Genomic DNA, 19,202 nt, shown 5'->3' with positions numbered 1-19,202 from the left:
GCCATTTTTTATATCTGCTAGATATATATATAGATATATTAATAATTTTTATTAATAGTATGTTTGCTCAGACTATATCTGTACTATTTCAGAATAGTTAAGAGCATGGGAGTGAGCAGAACTGTAGAGGATATTATTTGCTAAAGAAACCTAAAGTGGGAAGATGGTCCGTTTTCCTAAAGAGACTTCAAATTCAATCAAACATGGATTCTATAAAGACCATGTAGCTGTGATGCCTATGATTCTACTTTAGAGGAAATGTAAATATTCAAAAAGAGGGTTTTTTTCACCATATCTTCATGTGTATTTAAATCTTTCATTCTTTGTAGTTGTATAGAAAGTGTTAGAAGACTGTGTGTAGGAACAGGAGCGCTTACACTGCCAACATTCTAGTCTGGATACGGAGTTGAATGATAATGACCGCTGTAAAGTTTTCACTGTCCGATGTATTCAGCCCTTTCACCGGTGTGTTTTTCATGTTTTGTCTAGGTAATCGGTGGGAACACGTAGAACTCTCCAACTCAGCTGAAGACTCAAGCCACAAAACACTAGGATACTTAGGACTACATTCAATCTAGGGTGCACATTCACTGCTGTAACTTATTTATATAACCAAGGATGTCACTTAGCACTACAAAGAAGTCTTTCCTAAATGACCTCAAAGAAGCAGCTCCGTTCTTTCATCCACAGGGTTCACATACAGTAAATCTGCAGAATTAAGCCGGGATTTCTTATTAGTCCAGTGCATCCTAAGCCGTGGGACGTGGTAACCACTATCCAGTTCTTGGAATGTATGTCCATGCTTGCATGCACTGTATTGACTGAAGACCAGGGCTACACCACATTGTTCAGTTTTCATATTCTTCTCACTTTCTTAACTTAATAATGTAATAATTGACACGAGTTCCATTACAATGATTGGCTTTACTGCCCAGCAATGGACTAAGCATAAAGAAGCATCAATTCGTTGACATCTGCATGGCCCCCACAAGAGTGTGTACTGTATTGTATTATTTATTAAAATAAAAAAAGTATGTCCTGTGTCTCCTGGCATGGGAAAGGCAATAATAAAATGCATATCTCTATTAAGGAAAAATGGAATAATATAATTGCATTCTTACTAGAAAGGTGCTAGAAAACTTCCAGCAAAAAATACACGTGCAGCCCACCCGTAGTGCTGGTGTGTTTTGCGATATTTACATCGCCGAGTATCCACATCTTGTTCAATCTTTCCTGAACCACAAACCTATTTTGCTGAACTGATCTGCAAATATGTGCCTTCACATGTATGCGAACCATTTCTAAGGAAGACCTTCTGATTAGGAGAGGTGGAGAGTTGGAGTCCACAGGGGATGTCGCAGCTTGTAAACTTGCCCACGTCGTACGCAGCAAGCGCCCTTGTTTGTATGAATTAAGATGCTTGAACTGAGAATATGATTTGCTCCAGGATTCTTGTATATCTTTCTCAATAATTTGGTCTCTGTATCATCTGAGATCTGCTCTACCTTTTTGTTTATACGTAATACCTCATCCTGGACAGACTTTATGTACAGATTCCTCGTCCATGGATGTAAACAAATAGTGCTTTACCCTGAGATCTGCTCTCTGAGACCAAGTAAGGTGTATTCCAAGCACATCATATACTGCTCTCTGCTACCGCGGTATCCTGGAGAAAGATTTTAATACCATATGTGACTGTTGAGACCCCCACCCATCACAAGAACAGGGGCCCCTTATTGCTAATTACAAACAGGCGGCAGAACAGAGGAGATCTTCCAGTCTGCATCCCATGCGCACAGCATTGTCCATTATAGTCTATAGGGACAACTCTTCCCTCTGCCACTGGGTAGTAATGATCAAGAGGACGCAACCTCTGTTATTGTGATCAGTAGGGGTTACCTCTTTACCTTTATTCATACAAACCTGGAGAACCCTTTTAAAAATAAGCTGTTACCCTTACAATATGCAGCTCCAGTTGGAGTACAATAGGTTGTGTGGGTGTGATTGGCACAGATTAGACTGAAGTCATATTGAACTTCACTTATATTGTGATACGAAAACGCCTGCAAAGTCCAAGAAAAGCAAAATTAAAGTCTACTTCTAACCTGTAACTAAATATATGATCAGTTATTACATCGCTCTATTACCGCATTGTTACTATTAACCTGTTGTCATTCCATTTCACAGGCCAGCGCCTAGTGTGGCTTCAAGTGCAGTTCCAAATAGTGCATAACATACTGAAACCACTTGAGGTTTATGTAGAGGGCACCTATATAAAGTAAGAATACATGTGTCGCAGCATTCACCTGGTTACTGAATTATTTATTTTAGATCTGTATAGTCTTCTCTTCAAATGCTCAAAATATTAAGCAGAAGCATAAGCGTAGAAGACATAACTATGTCAGTGATGACAAAATCATTCTGAAGATACTTAAGTTGTTTTTAATTTAACATGTTAAAAGCTGTAGAGATGTTTGTTCCTTGCAGACCAAGTGAGCAATGACATTGCCAAACCTGTTGCTAGTGTTACTGGCATTTAAGCTGCTGTTTGCATTGTCATTGTTGCCTGAAAAACTGGTACTAGTATAACTAAATATGATTTTCGGATATTTAAACTGTCTAGTCGTGTCCACTGTCCTTTTATGTGTGTGTGTTTTTTGTTTGTTTCTTTTAATCTATTTGTTTTATTTTGAGCTAAAGGAAACTTTGTTGCACTTTGTTAATAAAATTTAACATGTGACCGCTTGCCTCTGTAAGTTTTGTTTTGCTAGATAGTAATTTTATGAAGAATTTTTCTTGTTGTTGGACAAATGCATATATTTATATATTTAAAATTTGTCTAAAAAAAAACAACCCAAATCTCTTCATATACAGATGTACCAGAGCTTAACTGTCTTGGGTGTCTTTTTTTTTTTTTTCTATCTCTGCAGTGTTTGCAAGACAGCAGGACGTCCTTGCAGTTATAAGGCCATAGCCACACATGTATTGAAATAAGAATAAAATATTGCGGGGTTTTTTTCTTTTCATTCTTATAGTTAGCTATATCTTTTCCTATTTTGTAGATCTAAATACGGAGATAAAGAAACAAAAATATTCAAATTAAAAATTTTACAGCTCTGTAAATTTCTACGATGAGAATATAGTACATCCATAATACTACATTCTGGAGAGCATGCTGCTTTCTTATAAATACAGACTTAATTTCGAAATACAGCAAGGTGAATAGCATTCAATGACTAAGGCCTTATTCACATGACGAGTGATTTTAATACAGCCAGGTGCCGGCCGTTGTTTTTTTTTTTTTGGAGGGTTTTTCTAACGGCCGTCACCTGGCTGCATTAAAATCAATGCATCTCTATTGGGCTGTTCACATGGCCGTTTTTTTAACAGACCGAGTGAACAGCGGGAAAAAATAGGACTTGTACTATATTTGCCTGGTTTCCCGGATCCCTCAATCGACTCGACTCAACGGGTCCCGCACGGATGCAAATAGGCCGTGAAAAACTGATGTTTTTCATGGCCGATTTGACACCCGGTCGTCTGAGTAAAGCCTTAGGCTCTATTCACACTACAGAGTGACGGCTGTTTTTCTTAGCCATTTTGCATCCTTTCCGTTCTGGGCCGTATTTCTGTTTTTAACTGAAAAATGGATGCAAAACTGGTCACAATCTACACTGTCCATTTTAAAAACAGGAAGGTCACTTGATCGCCCTGTCACCATTTTCTCTTTCTTTCAGATTATAGATAGGTTTGTCTGATCCCTCAGGTTCTTTGCTATTTTTTATTTGCTACAGAGAAAAAGCCAGAAACCAATGCAATGTCCTCACAACCATTGAATCGTGTACTGCAGCTTTGGCAAATTTCTCGGCAATTCGGACAGCAATCGCAGATGATGCCCCCTGTAGATAATCCCAGTGCCCCATTGTAGGTAGTGCCACACACAGCCCCCTTGTAGGTAGTGCCACACACAGCCCCCTTGTGGGTAGTGCTACACCCCTGTTCCTGTAGATATCGCCATTGGGGCACCCTCTAAGAGTGGAATCCCCAGCCAGAGGGTTGTAGACACTCTGGCTGGGGATTCCTCTCCTGGAGGAGCCCCTGATGTCACTGTCCGTATATGGATAGTGACGCCAGGGGCTCCTGCAGGAGAGGAATCCTATATGGATAGTGACGCCAAGAGCGGAATCCCCGGCCAGAGCGTCGGCAAAGCTCTGGCCGGGGATTCCGCTCCAGGAGGAGTCCAACACGTCCCTGTCCATATATGGATAGTGACATCAGGGGCTGAAGCAGAATCCCTGGCCAGGGCATAGGCAACGCTCTGGGGGGATTCTGCTCCTAGACAGGGGCTCCCTCTAGGAACGTGTATGTACATAGTGCCACAAAGCCCCCTTACCAACCCCCGCTATGTCAGAAGCTACTGGCAAAAAATATCCTTACATGCACTTCGCGCTGTGAGGATGAGGAGAGAGCGAGTGTCCGAAAACATGGCTGTCACTTGGATCACATCCAAGTGACGGACGTGTTTTACACAACCCCATAGTTTTATGGGAGCCATGTGGCCGTCAGAACGGCCCAAAATAGGGCTTGTTCCAAATTTTGCTGGACCATCTAAAAATCCGCTGTGTGAATAGCCCCATTGGGGTGAACAGTTTTTAATGCAACGGCCGTTAAAGAAAAAAAAAAACTGCATTCACACGACAGGGAAACTCTACCGTGTGACTAAGGGCTAACAGTGGAAACCTGAACACAATTGCGGGTGCCCTGGTGAGGCGTGTCTTAGAACAGCCTCAAGCAGCATGACCTGTACCCTTTAGGTTGGGTTCACACGAGCATGTTACGTCCGTAATAGACGGAACGTATTTCGGCCGCAAGTCCCGGACCGAACACACTGCAGGGAGCCGGTCTCCTAGCATCATAGTTATGTACGATGCTAGGAGTCCCTGCCTCGCTGCAGGACAACTGTCCCGTACTGTAATCATGTTTTCAGTACGGGACAGTAGTTCCACAGAGAGACAGGGACTCCTAGCGTTGTACATAACTATGATGCTAGGAGCCCGGCTCCCTGCAGTGTGTTCGGTCCGGGACTTGCGGCCGAAATACGTTCCGTCCATTACGGACGTAATATGCTCGTGTTAATCCAGCCTTACAGTCTGTCAAACTGACTTCAACCTACTCAAAGATGCCTAGCAAAGCATTCAACATATCTTTCGGCAAGAACTATAGAATGTGTTGCCTGCCCCTCGCCAAGTTATTTTGAGTTGGTAATATGAGTAGGTCTTCCCTAGGAGCCAATTTTTTCAGCGGCCTTTCCCCCATAGTAATAAGGTGGAAATCGTTGCTATAGGCTGTACATAGTCCTTGACAAAAATTTGTGTCTATTTTATATATTCTTTATAATGGACTTTAAAGAGGCTCTGTCACCAGATTTTGCAACCCCTATCTGCTATTGCAGCAGATCGGCGCTGCAATGTAGATAAGAGTAAAGTTTTTGTTTTTTTTAAAACGAGCATTTTTGGCCAAGTTATGATCATTTTTATATTTATGCAAATGAGGCTTTCTAAAGTACAACTGGGCGTGTATTATGTGCGTACATCGGGGCGTTTTTACTTCTTTTACTAGCTGGGCGTTGTGAATGGGAGTGTATGATGCTGACGAATCAGCATCATCCACTTCTCTTCGTTAACACCCAGCTTCTGGCAGTGCACAGACACACAGTGTGTTCTCGAGAGATCACGCTGTGACGTCACTCACTTCCTGCCCCAGGTCCTGCATCGTGTCGGACGAGCGAGGGCACCAGAGGCTACAGTTGATTCTGCAGCAGCATCAGCGTTTGCAAGTAAGTCGATGTAGTTACTTACCTGCAAACGCTGATGCTGCTGCAGAATCAACTGTAGCCTCTGGTGCCGATGTGGCCGACACGATGCAGGACCTGGGGCAGGAAGCTAGTGACGTCACAGCGTGATCTCTCGAGAACACGCTGTGTCTGTGCACTGCCAGAAGCTGGGTGTTAACGAAGAGAAGTGGATGATGCTGATTCGTCAGCATCATACCCTCCCATTCACAACGCCCAGCTAGTAAAAGAAGTAAAAACGCCCCCGATGTACGCACACAATACACACCCAGTTGTACTTTTACTTTAAACACGCCCAGTTGTACTTTAGAAAGCCTCATTTGCATAAATATAAAAATGGTCATAACTTGGCCAAAAATGCTCGTTTTAAAAAAAACAAAAAACGTTACTCTTATCTACATTGCAGCGCCGATCTGCTGCAATAGGAGATAGGGGTTGCAAAATCTGGTGACAGAGCCTCTTTTAACTGTGTTTCACATTTGGAATAGTCCCAAGGTCCTGTGTAACTTTTTCCCTATATAGAGTAATAGAAGTGGCACTGTGACCGTGATTTTTATGCTACGCGGTGTAGCCCAGCTTTATACTTCCAGTTCATTCATGCACAAATAAAGACATTGGAAAATATCTAGTTGATAATTTTTGTTTTATTACTGTACTGGTCAAATCCCAACAATATTTTATCTGATAGAATAGCTTGCATTTTAGGTTAACACAGATGGGTAATTTATTTTTATTTTTTAAAACAAGACTATCCATTTAGTGCAGGGTTCATGGTCTTGTGAAATGAGCATTTAATTCCGTCAAAAGATTAAAAAAAGAATAACAAGCAATTGGACAAATAGGATTAATTTCAGTCTGGAAACACAACACTAGTAGAAATCCACTTTGCTTATGACCTGATATAAAGGTATTTATAGGTGATTGATATTCTGTTGAAATATAACACAACATTTTGTGAACTTCAGGTAAAATAATTTGATTAGTTTGGGTGCGATTGAACTTTTATAAATAAAGGTAATTGAAATCAGCACGAAAAATTAATACTTTGACATATATACCCTGCAACAGTCACTTATGAAGGATTTCCTCGCGTGAGTGTCAGAGGGTGGTATCCTGGGACCGCTACACTTCTCTGTATGGATGAGATACAGAAAAGCGGTCTGAATGAGGATATCTGGCCACTGATCTGTTTTCGGTCTCCTCTGATCTCCATGAACAATGCAGGGAGAAGGGATAGCGCTGTTATTAAATAGCTGCACAGTTTTCTCTATAATGGGGCAGAATACTACTTGAGTGCTCTACCCGATCACTAAGGCCTCGTGCACACGACTACTTTTGCGGCCGCAATTTATCCGTTTTTTTATGGAAATCCAGACCGCAAAAACTCAGGACATGTAATTTTACGGTCCGAATTTGCGGATTCATCTCTACTGGTGAATTGTGTATCCGTGAGTCCTAATGGCACACAGATGAACAAGGGTTTTTTTGCGGTGCGATAGACCGCAATGGACCCGTGGTTTTGCGGACCATAAAACTAATGTGGTTGTGTGCATTAGGCCTAAGTAAAAGCGGAAGGAGTTTTTGACCTCTGCAGGTTAAGGGATACTGTTCTACAAATATGTAACATACCTCATTTTATTAACTCCCGTTTCTTGTGCTGAACTTGTGTTCCTCTTTTTTATGTGTTGTAAGCCAGGGGCAAAGGCTTTTCAAAAGGTAATACAGGGGGTGGGATGGGGAGCAGAATGAGTAACACTGGCTGACTCTGGGTTACAGCACAGGCAATGGGACCTGCCTTTAGCCATTCCCTTCCTGCCTTTAAGAGACAGCGGCATTTAGTGAAGGCATATTACAACATGATTTTTATTGAAGCCGCATGAGTTTTACTAATCTGTGCTACACTTTGTTTTTTCCAATTTCAAAGTGGTTGTTTAAAACCTAAGAACCATGCCACATGTCCTTGCATAGGGCTGAGCTGCCATATCAGTCAGCCCATGGACAAAGCTGGTGCGGTTTCTGTATAGGAAAGAAACACCCCCCCCCCCCTAAGGCCAGGAAAACACACCGTTTTGTTCCAGTTTTTGTGGCATTTTTTTTAGATCACTTTTGAGCCAAAGCCAGAAGTGGATCCAAAAGGAGGAATGGGTATAAAGGAAAGACTAATGAATTATTTTTTTTATTATATATTTTTTTTGTATCCACTCCTGTGTTTAGCTAAAAAAAAAAAAAATGCCACAAAAACTGCATACAAAGTGTGATCCTGGCCTTAATGTCCCCTTTAAGAATTTTCCTGCAGCTCCATCTTGCAAACTTTCCTGGTGTGACCCCTGTAATCCCTCCACCCTGAGACAGTGGTCTGCGTTTATATTTCTAGAGTTGTGTATATACCTTTTGTCCTTAGTGAAAGGTCTTTAAACAAACCGCTCTGAATAGCAACAATCCCCTATATCTGTTCTATTGGATAATTACCGCAGGATATTTATGAAAAGGTATGTCCTGGTTTCAAAATCACTTTATAAAAACCTGGAGTGTCCGAATACTGACTTCTTCAGGTTTCACCTCCAATAAAGTGGCTTAAAATAGATCAAAGATCCTTAAACTTCCAGAACCTTCATTTGTTAGTGAAATTATGAAGATAACAACAGTGACTTAAAATGAAGACACAACTAGCATTAAAATTACCATTTTCATTTGTGATTCTATTTTCTGCAAGAATACTGATGGCACTTCTAGGCAAATAAAATATTTACATATGTATAATAACGCATCTTCCACCCATTGCTGGTCCCAGCTATAGGTGCGGGTGAGGAACCCTTTTGAAGCCACGTTAAAATGTATACAAGCAAACCAATCGGTTTATTTCCAACTCACAGTGAAGATTTCAAGCGAGTGATAAGCAGCGTGTGGTTAAGGGTTCTATCTCATAACCAACACAATACTCCTTGTTATTTCCACCAGATGTTCTAGGGATAATCCAGTTGTTAGCTGAATTAAGTACGTAAATATATATTTATAATCTTTTATTAACACATCAGCACTACCAGGAACACGCTAACAGTACAGCACACAGGATTACTCCTGCATTAACAGGTAAATAAATACAATGTAATATCGTTTTAGAACGGTCTAATAGTTTGTTTTTACATTATCACCAAGTTATACTCTCATAAATTACAATATACAGCGATGTTATATATATATATCATTAGTTATAAGGGTAGTTATTGCTTACATCAGCAAGCAGCAAATTAGGGCACATATTTCTAATCACCAGTGAAATGAAGAGAGAACAGTAATTCACAAATGACTGCCTTGCCTAAAGCATAGATTCCAGAGCAGTGTGTATGTATGTGTGTGTGTATATATATATATACACACACACACACACTAGTCCTTCTCAATGAATTAGAATATCATCAAAAAGTTTTATTCAAAAAGTGAAACTCATATATTATATAGATTCATTACATACAGAGTGATCTATTTCCAGCATTTTTTTCTTCTAATGTTGATGATTATGGTAACAGTTAATGAAAACCCCAAAATTAGTGTCTCTGAAAATTTTAATATTATAAACCCTTTTTCAAAAATGATTTTTAATACTGAAATGTTGGCCTAGTGAAAAGTATGTACAGTATATGCCCTCAATACTTGATCAGGGCTCCTTTTGCATGAATTACTGCATCAATGCGGCGTGGCATGGAGGCGATCAGCCTGTGGCACTGCTGAGGTGTTATGGAAGCCCAGGTTGCTTTGATGGCACCCTTCAGCTCGCCTGCATTGTTGGGTCTGGTGTCTCATCTTCCTCTTGACAATACCCTATAGATTCTCTATGGGGTTTAGGTCAGGCGAGTTTGTTGGCCAATCAAGCACAGTAATAATGTGGTTATTAAACCAGGTATTGGTACTTTTGGTCCAGTGTGAAGTCTCCAGTCAGTGATGGTTTGGGGAGCCACGTCATCTGCTGGTGTTGGTCCACTGTGTTATATAAAGTCCAGAGTCAGCGCAGCCATCTACCAGGATATTTTCGAGCACTTCATGCTTCCCTCTGCTGACAAGCTTTATGGAGACGCTGATTTAATTCTCCAGCAGGACTTGGCACCTGCCCACACTGCCAAAAGTACCAATACCTGGTTTAATAACCACAGTATTACTGTGCTTGATTGGCCAGCAAACTCGCCTGACCTAAACCCCATAGAGAATCTATGGGGTATTGTCAAGAGGAAGATGAGACACCAGACCCAACAATGAAGACAAGCTGAAGGCCGCTATCAAAGCAACCTGGGCTTCCATAACACCTCAGCATTGCCACAGGCTGATCGCTTCCATGCTACGCCACAATGATGCAGTAATTCATGCAAAACGAGCCCTAACCAAGTATTTAGAGCATATACTGTACATACTTTTCTGTAGGCCTACATTTCTGTATTAAAAATCATTTTTGAAATTGGGCTTATATAATCTAATTTTCGGAGACACTAAATTTTGGGTTTTCATTAACTGTTACCATAATCAACATTAAAAGAAAAGAAACTGGAAATAGATCACTCTGTGTGTAATGAATCTTTATAATATGAGTTTCACTTTTTGAATTGAATTACTGAAATAAATTAACTTTTTGATGATATAATTAATTGAGGGGAGAGAGAGAGAAAAAGAAAAAAAAAAAGTACACGCACTGTGTGTGTGTATGTATGTATGTATGTATGTGTATATATATATATATATATATATATATAGAAAAAAAAATGATCAGAACTTCCACTCAAGGTCATTATACACCATTTTCCATACTTGGTACAATAGACCAATCCACTTTATGTATATCTGCCTTGAGTTTATTCAATTTTCAATTCTGTATATTTGGGTACTTATTACATACCCGATATCATGATAAGTTAGTAAATCCACATTCTCTGCAGGATAGCTAATGTTCGAGCTCTTATGTTGCTGCCATTGCAGTCATACTAGCGTTTGCTCAGTGGTTTCTGTGTATTTGTTTTACAAAACAGCAAGTAAAATAACCAACACCGTACAAGTCTGATAGAAGAGGTTCGACGTTTGTACAGTGTAGGTAAAGGTCCAGATTTCCAGGCTAGGGCCAGCACCTGTAGTGTGGGATAATGCAAATTGTCCGCTTTTTAATGTGCATTTATTTTTACATGCTAGCAGACACATTATGTAGTCAGAACTAGCTTAGCGTAAAATGGAGGCTAGATCTCCAATGCAGCTGAATGACATGAAGATACAATCCAGCATAGACCTGTTGAGACAAACTTGGAGGGAATTTTTAAGATATAGAAACAAGCTGGAGTAAGAAACGACAAATTTATTAAGCAGCGCAAGCCTCTTAGGCTCCATGCACAAGACCGTTAAATAAAAAAACTCAATTCGGTCCGCAATTACGGCCCCGCCCTGTTCTATTGGCCGCGGACACTTCTGTACCTCTATGGATAGGTGTCTGTGCCGGAGCACTGTGCCGGGAATTATGGAGCATGTCCTACGTTTCGATTTTTATGGGAACACGGCCTGAAAATGTGGTCCGCGGCCAGCCGTGCTCGTAATCGCGGGCCGTGATTACGGGCACGGCCATGTGCATGAGGCCTTAGTGGAAAACAGACAGCTGGAGATCCAACAAATGTACTGAGTGAAATAGACGCCAGCAAAAAGCCCCTTTCTGCTAAGTTTTGCCATTTATGAAAAAAATATATAATGGTGTAGAAAAGTTTATACATTCTCCCCCCTCCAGCGTGTGATACTTTGTGTAAATGGATGAGAAATTTCACGTACTGAACTTAGAGAACCTTTCACCTCCCCAAACATGCGCAGCATGTTATAGGAAAGGCTTCACAAACACGGTCCCACGGAAAATTATTTTTCTAACTCCCTCCGTTATATACATATCGGTGCCGTTATATTTGGTGCCCGATATGTAAATAAGCCCCTGAACTGTCAAAAGGGGCATTTCTAACTAAAAGGCAAGGGGGCGTGATGTCTTTGCTCTGATACTGTCCAATCAGCTACGGACAGTGTCAGGGCGGCTTGCGCTGTGTTCCCTCCCGCGAGAACACACACAGACTTGGTGGTTGTGCTGCAAATAGCATGCGCGCACGGCCGTTCACTTGCACATTGGCATCACCGCCACGGAACAAGAAGAGAAAAGGAGGAGAAGCAGAGATGAGGAGAAGGAGATCTACTTACATCCGTCGATGTGCGCACCCACGCTATCTGCAGCACAACCAAGTCTGTGTGTATTCTCGCGGGAGTGAACACAGCGCAAGCCGCCCTAACACTGTCCAATCAGCTGCGGACAGTGTCAGAGCGAAGAGATCACGCCCCCTTGCCATTTAGTTACATAGAAACGCCCCATTGACAGTTCAGGGGCTTATTTACAGATCGGGCGCCAAATATAACGGCACCGATATGTAAATAACGGAGGGAGTTAGAAAAATAATTTTACGTGAGAGAGTTTGTGAAGCCTTTCCAATAACATGCTGCACATGTTTGGGGTGGTGGAAGGTTCACTTTAGCTGCAAATGTAGCTTTTAAAGAGAAAACAAGTTTACTGGACATGTCTGCAATTCTTTAAAATTTAGCCAACATGTAGCAAATGCTAAAACGGTGTACCTGTTCTTCTGACCGTTTATTTCAGTAAACATTCGGTAGCACAGTAGTTGGCAGATAATCTTACACTCCATTGAATGCAAAATGCACATATTTATAGATAAAACATAATCCATGTGTTGCTCCTATAACTGTAATACTTTTCTTGTGTATACCCCGTTTCACAAAACATTCCCCATATGGCTAGAAAAAAAAAATACAGAACGCAATCTTGTACACATATCCATTTTTTAATAGAGCCCTCTAAAATTATACTGCTAGATTTAAAGTACCCATTTCACCACAAACCTACGACTAGTAAGCAAAAGGCACCCGACAATGGGATAGTGTACACCCGAAAATATTGCATTAATCTATACAATGACTGGATAAAGAGATGCAATGTGGGGACATTTTTACAATGAATAGAATAGTCTTTTCTACTGGTTATATTTACTAGTCTGCACTGCATACTTTTGGCTAATTAACCGGCTGCCATTTATTTGTACCAATACAGAAGGAAACATTTCCAGAGACCTGGATCATTTGATATTAAAAAAAATGAACAAAAGTTACAATTTTGTAGAATGAGAACATTGAATTGTCTTTGCTTGAGATTTGGCTCTGCAAGTAAAATTATTTTCAATAACCATGCTAGTTTTTCTCACTCTGGCAAACATGGTTAGGGTTTCAGGGGTAGTAGGAGATGAAAAAAAACATGGCTGCTTTCTTCCAAAAACAGCACCACACTTGTCCATCAGCTGTTTTGGAAGAAAGCAGCCATGTTTTTCTAATCTTATACAAACCCTTTAAAGACTGGGGTTTTCTGCAGCTCCAACTAAACACAGCCTCTACAGTTGGAAGCCACATCGCACATTGAGTGCAAAAAAAAAACAAACTCAACCAGTCACCAACCGTACTTTGTTGTTGGGTCATAGTGAGAAGTTTACAGCTCCGTGGTTATCTTATGGATTCCCAATATTTATATTTTCTATTATAACAAAATGTAAAAAAATAAATTAAAATGACTTATTACCCACAGCAGCCAATCAGAATATGTCTGTTATCTTCGATAATAAAAGCATTGATCTAATTTGTTGTCTTTACTTTTCTCTTGCTCTACAAATGGGCCCGTTCAATTATTTTTTAATTTATCTTTTGATGCACCAAGGAATTTTAAGCACTCTATAGTTTTAAGATATTGGTGGAGTTCAAAGCTCACAGACTTAGGCCTAATTCACACGAGCGGGTCCATTTTGCGCACATAAAAAATGCTTAATTTTTCCTGCGTTGCCTTTCCGTGTGGCATCCGTTTAAGGTGCGCGTCTGAGTTTTTTACGCGCGTATGTTATCAGTTTGTCGCATGTTTTTTAAGTCCGCAAAAAAAATAAAACAAAGATTTATTTTTTCCTCATTTCTTTAGCAACTTGTGCATGGAAAACATGGACAGCACACAGATGAGTGTGCTGTCAGCTTTTTTCACGCACCCGTTGACTTCAATGAGTGCGCGATGCGCAAAAAACGCACAAGAATAGGACATGCAGTGAGTTTCACGCAGCGGACACACGCTTCGTGAAAAACACTATGGCCTCATTGAATTGCATAGGTCTGTGTGACGTCCATTGTTTGAACACGCGTAACACGGACATGAAATACGCTCGTGTGAATAAGGCCTGGATGCGATTTTCTGGCATGTAGTTATAACATCTTTGAAGGGGAAATCCACCCAAAATTTACCTTCTAAGTAACAGGATTTCAAATTCCTCTTATTGACCCTCACCGGAGTTGTGTGACAAGTATAACTTTTATATTGACCTACACTCCACTACATACAACTGTATAGAATTATTCATGTTTAGCTATTTAAAGATAAATAAAAAGTTTGGTATGATATGGTTTATCACTGGGAAAATTTTAATTTAATATAGGTCTACAAATAGTGTGGCACTGAATCTCCAAAATTAACAGTTAAGACCACAAACGGTTGCTTGCCCGCACACAATCGGTCAAATTTAAGACTAAAAAGTCAACAAATAACAAATGCAAACCAATTTTCGTCAAATTTGGAACACCACTCTAATACATTATGTCTGCTGCTTACATGTAAATCATTGCTGTATGATGTACGCAGCAACAAGTATTGCTTATTTATTTTCTAAAGAAGAAAAAATATATTATTGGGTGCATATATTTATCACTTAAGATGTTTTGTAACTTTACAAGGCACATATAGCATAGGAGACAAGATGATGCAATTACATTTTAATACTGGTTCGGGTATAGTTCACGTTTGAAATACAACATCATGTAGGAGCAGTCAACTTCTGTCCAAGAGGTTAATCGCGGGCAAAAAAAATAATATTACAACAAATGTGAGCATTCACTAGAGGACATAGCAGCATGACTGCACTTATAGAGATCACCTATGTACATTTACGGATCGTTTTGAATTGAGGCTTTATATGAAACTTTACTTGCACAATAATTTTACTCTATTATTCATTTGCTGTCTCAGAAAACCAAGATGTCGTGAAAGCCACATGGTGATACTGCTGCTTGAATATCTAAAAACCGCAAGTACGCCTTTTACGCTATCAAATTTCCAGCACCTCATACTAAATGATAAAACAGACTCTAGTACCTATTCCATTATATATAACTTGGGCTGAAGTTTTATGCAGCGAAAACCAAGGTAATGTATCAAAGTTAAAGAAACGATCAGGGGACAATACCTTTGTTCCTTGCCTATAAGAGAGTGTACAGATAATACTAAAGTTGTATGGATACAGAGTTGAATAGTTCGAGTAAGATATGACTGATCCGCTTTACGATTATCAAATTAGTATTGTTAATGCTTTTATTTAGAATTTAAAAAAAATTACAATTAAACAGGTTGTATCTGTCTAATATAGGTGTATATATACATGCTTTCCTTTTTTGCTTATTATGCCTGATGAGGACGCCAGTTCGGCGTTGAAACGCGTTGCCACCTTGTACAAATAAAATCCTTTGACATAGAACCGATTCCTCGTATATTCTCCTCATTCCTACCACGCAGCAGCGCCATCACAGATCCTACTTCTTTATTCATCCATTTATCTGTCTAATATATGCAAGGTTTGAGGGGTACAAAATGATAAGTGAACCAGGAAGAGGAGGTTTGCGTTGATAAATTAGTTTCTTAATTGAGAAAACACCATCCTGCCTATAGCGATCTACGTTTAAAACACATATTTGCAAAACGGATATTACTCCATCCTCTTATTCTTTTATTTTAATGGAAACATGATGCATTAAATTAAGGCAGCCTGAAGGTCAATGAACCCATAAGGAATAGAACATGCTGTGCTGTTTAATTAAATATACATGATGTGCTAACACAGTAATAACCCCATTTCTTTGTTGTTTGATAAAATATGATCGTTTGGATGCTAACGCATTTGTATATAAATGTCCTCTTATCGTACTTGGAAATAAGATATGTGAACTTGGATCGGATTTCTTATGGCTTAACCCACTTTCATGGGATGATGGATTGTGAACTTCTTTTTAACAGATGGGATGGTTTCTATAATGTTGATATTGATTTAACGCCTTTATACCTGAGTTTTTTCATGCTGTAGAGGTTGGCTTCTCTGCAGGAATCGCTCAAAATTGGCTAAATCTCACTGTACGCCAGCAGTGCCTTATTGCCATAATAAAGTGTGATCTCTATCTAAAACTATAAAAATAACTGGTAGTATCGCTAATCCTTTGTGTATAAAGAATACTTAAGAGGTAAATATACAGTTGCAATAGTATTTCCAGTAGAGAGTTGCCGAGGGCACCAGTTTACCATTGAAGCCACAATGCTCTTTCCGGAATTACCTGGTTCCTTTCTTTGTTTAACATTGATCTAATGACTACTACAACCAATGTAATTATCAGTGAAGGTTTAAACCTCTATAAGGACCTGCAAGCTGCGTCATTGGACATAGCAACATATTCAGCTAAAGGCCAGGACCAGACGAACAATAAAAACCTTGTGAGAAACTAACAAACGCACGCGCGCACACGCACACACGTCTCGGTTGACAGTTTGTACTGCATTTGATAAATGTTACATTGTGGATTTTATACCGGTTACATACACCCATTCTAATCATTCACTTACAGCAAAGGACATTGTTCACTGTTTAATACAACCCATATCGTCCTTTATCCCCTATTTGCTGCCCGTGAAAAGGGAAATGGTTTGTCTTCCCGTACTAACAAATTAGAGCACAAATTTCTGACGACTACAGGAACGTCCATCTGTATGTAAATAGAATACCACAATGTGCACTGCTTGGGTGAGATCAATACACTAGGTGAGGAGGAGGAGGTGGCCATTAAAGTTTGGGTCTAACCTAATTCACTGGAACACTACAGTTATATAACACACAGAGGAAGTCAGGTTTCCTTTTACATTTGATAGATCCTATGCAGGTCTGCCAATGCTATACAATTGCTCTCTTTTAACAATGCTCTATTCATCAAATCACCTCTAAGATTATTTTTCCTAGAAGCTACAGGGCAATGTACTGATTTCCTATGTTTATTAGTGCCAGGGCAAAGCATTGGCAAAGTGGACCGTGCTTTGTGTAAAGGCTTTTGGGAAGATAGGAGCTTTGGAAACCTTGGCTTGGCCTTAGTCCCACCTCTTCTCTTTCTGAAACGTACAGGAGATGCACGTGTTGGACCATTCATTACTTCTTTCAGACATTCATCCTTTAACTCCAGAGGGCAGTGTAAGCTCTCCTTTCTGGGCGTCAAGATATTCACATATCCCAAGCCTTTATTTTTAGAAGTACTTTCATCCCGTTCTCTCTCTCTACAAGGTGGACTTTCTATAGACTCCTTTCTCACAGATTCTTTGTTTCCTTTGGCTCTCTTTGGTGAGTTAGCTCTGGATACTTGGGACCATGGCAAACATTTGGCACTATGTGGTTTGCCACCTCCTCCATGCAATGGGTCTAAATAGTCTTGTTTTTCTATAACCTGCGCTTCAGGGCCAAGGTTCAAACTAGTTCTGTCTGTGAAAGAATCTCTCCCATCATAGCCTCCTAAATCAGCTGGGGCTGAACACTGATGAAGAGGCCATGACCCTTTGCACTCTCCTTGATTCTCCTTGTCATCTCCGTTATCTTCCTGTCCTCCATCAAAAGAATTCTCAGCTTGGTTATCTTGGCTTGTGTTGGTTGCTGGATTAAGGTCCTTGAGAAACACCACAATGACTGTGATGTTATCACTGGAGCCAGCATCACGAGCGGATGCCACCAATTTATGGGCAACCATGCTGCTGTCTCCATTGTTTTCCTTCAGGTGGTCAGATACAACTTTTACAGCCTCATCTGGGTTCATTGTATCATAGAAACCATCACAAGCCAGAATGAGATAATCTTCAGTACCATCAAGGACTGTGGAGCCAGAGTCTGCATCACCGCAAATATATGGCTTATGCTCAGCATCCCCTATATGACAAAACAAAATAATATATACATATATATTAAAGTTAATATCTTTTGAATAAGGCTTTTTTAGATGACTATATTGTGATATTTTATAATATAATTAAGTCACCAAATAATTTTAACAAACTTATTAATGCATCATTTTTTGAGGCACTACAGACATTGGCTTGTACACTTGGTATTTCGAGGGTGACCGGGAACATCCTAATCTGTGGCTGCCATTTAGGCCCCACTTATCCAACAGGACTAGTCTGTAAAGATTGAAATAAGTGCTGGGATGGCCTGCACATCGTACTGAAGTGGGTTTGATGTGACTATGAATACAGAACATGATGGAGACTTAACTATTCGGCCTCAGCAACAAGGTGTCCCTGGAAATTATTTTAAAAATACCATAAAATGGTAACGTAAGCCTGTTTGAATAATAAAATCTCCTTCGACATATACAGTAGGTACAACCCAGAATGTTAGCATAAATCTCAAATAAATTATTGGGTTTAGTTAATAGAGTCTAGGGCTTTTTCAATATAATTGCATCCTAGGTGAGATGTATTTGGTTTTCCCAGTATAATTTATCTTCTGTTTCATGTTTCTTTAGCTTTCTGTATGTCTGAGATCATCAAACACTTAATTAAAATCAGGACCATAAGGAGACAATGAAGAGGAAAGAATTAATTAAAGTCAATCCCCTACCAATAGATCTGGAGACAGACAGGCTTCCATTAACTCTCCATGCACCAAACCAGACCACACAACCGCCGAGGGCCTCAATACGATGTTTTTCATCCTTTAAATAAGGAAACATAAGGTTGTAATCATCATGTTTATTCCAAATAACAGCGATCAGAGGCAAAATGAATTAAACCTTAGCAATAGTTTGACTTGGAAAGACAATGGAACAATACTTACTTTACTGCCCAGCATATACTGTATTCAGTATCTAATTCCACTGAGTGACTTGCCTCTTTAGTAATGCACCAGTGCTGCCCTGTTGTCTGCCAGTTCTTAGAAATCTACCCATCGCTAATCTCTCACTGGCATGTTATCTTACTTTCCCCAGTGCTGACCATTTTGAGAGGTGTCTAGAGAATGGGATCCAAAGTGAAGTAGCACTACTTGCTACTTCCATAAAGACTATGGATGAATTAAAAGTTCTACGCCAGTTTTCTAGTGTAGAAAACACGCAAATGCATTTACACCCGCTAACGCCACTTTAGAAAAAAGTGGGCAAAACTTGGGCCTTGGGCCCTGCTCCT

At 39.9% G+C, this 19,202-nt stretch overlaps 2 protein-coding genes across 6 annotated transcripts in view; one reads left to right on the top strand and one right to left on the bottom strand.

The window, feature by feature from the left end:
* Positions 1 to 2,740, top strand: part of TRIM37 (tripartite motif containing 37) — a 149,125-nt gene extending 146,385 nt beyond the window's left edge. For all 5 annotated transcript variants that reach the window (XM_075852950.1, XM_075852949.1, XM_075852948.1 and 2 more), the window contains one exon: positions 490 to 2,740. In XM_075852950.1, the coding sequence (XP_075709065.1) occupies positions 490 to 493 (4 nt within the window). In that variant the 3' untranslated portion in view covers positions 494 to 2,740. The remainder of the gene's footprint in view (positions 1 to 489) is intronic.
* Positions 2,741 to 14,910: 12,170 nt separating this feature from the next.
* PPM1E (protein phosphatase, Mg2+/Mn2+ dependent 1E) overlaps positions 14,911 to 19,202 on the bottom strand; it is a 213,337-nt gene continuing 209,045 nt past the window's right edge. The window contains exons 6-7 of the mRNA XM_075852944.1: positions 18,640 to 18,733; positions 14,911 to 17,946 (exon numbers count right to left, since the gene is read on the bottom strand). Coding sequence (XP_075709059.1) covers positions 16,898 to 17,946; positions 18,640 to 18,733 — 1,143 coding nt within the window. The 3' untranslated portion in view covers positions 14,911 to 16,897. The remainder of the gene's footprint in view (positions 17,947 to 18,639; positions 18,734 to 19,202) is intronic.

The sequence above is a fragment of the Rhinoderma darwinii genome, chromosome 2 (genome assembly GCF_050947455.1).
Source record: "Rhinoderma darwinii isolate aRhiDar2 chromosome 2, aRhiDar2.hap1, whole genome shotgun sequence".
Taxonomy (NCBI): domain Eukaryota; kingdom Metazoa; phylum Chordata; class Amphibia; order Anura; family Rhinodermatidae; genus Rhinoderma; species Rhinoderma darwinii.
Note: the sequence above shows the minus strand (reverse complement) of the source record. Positions and strands in the feature narration are given on the sequence as shown.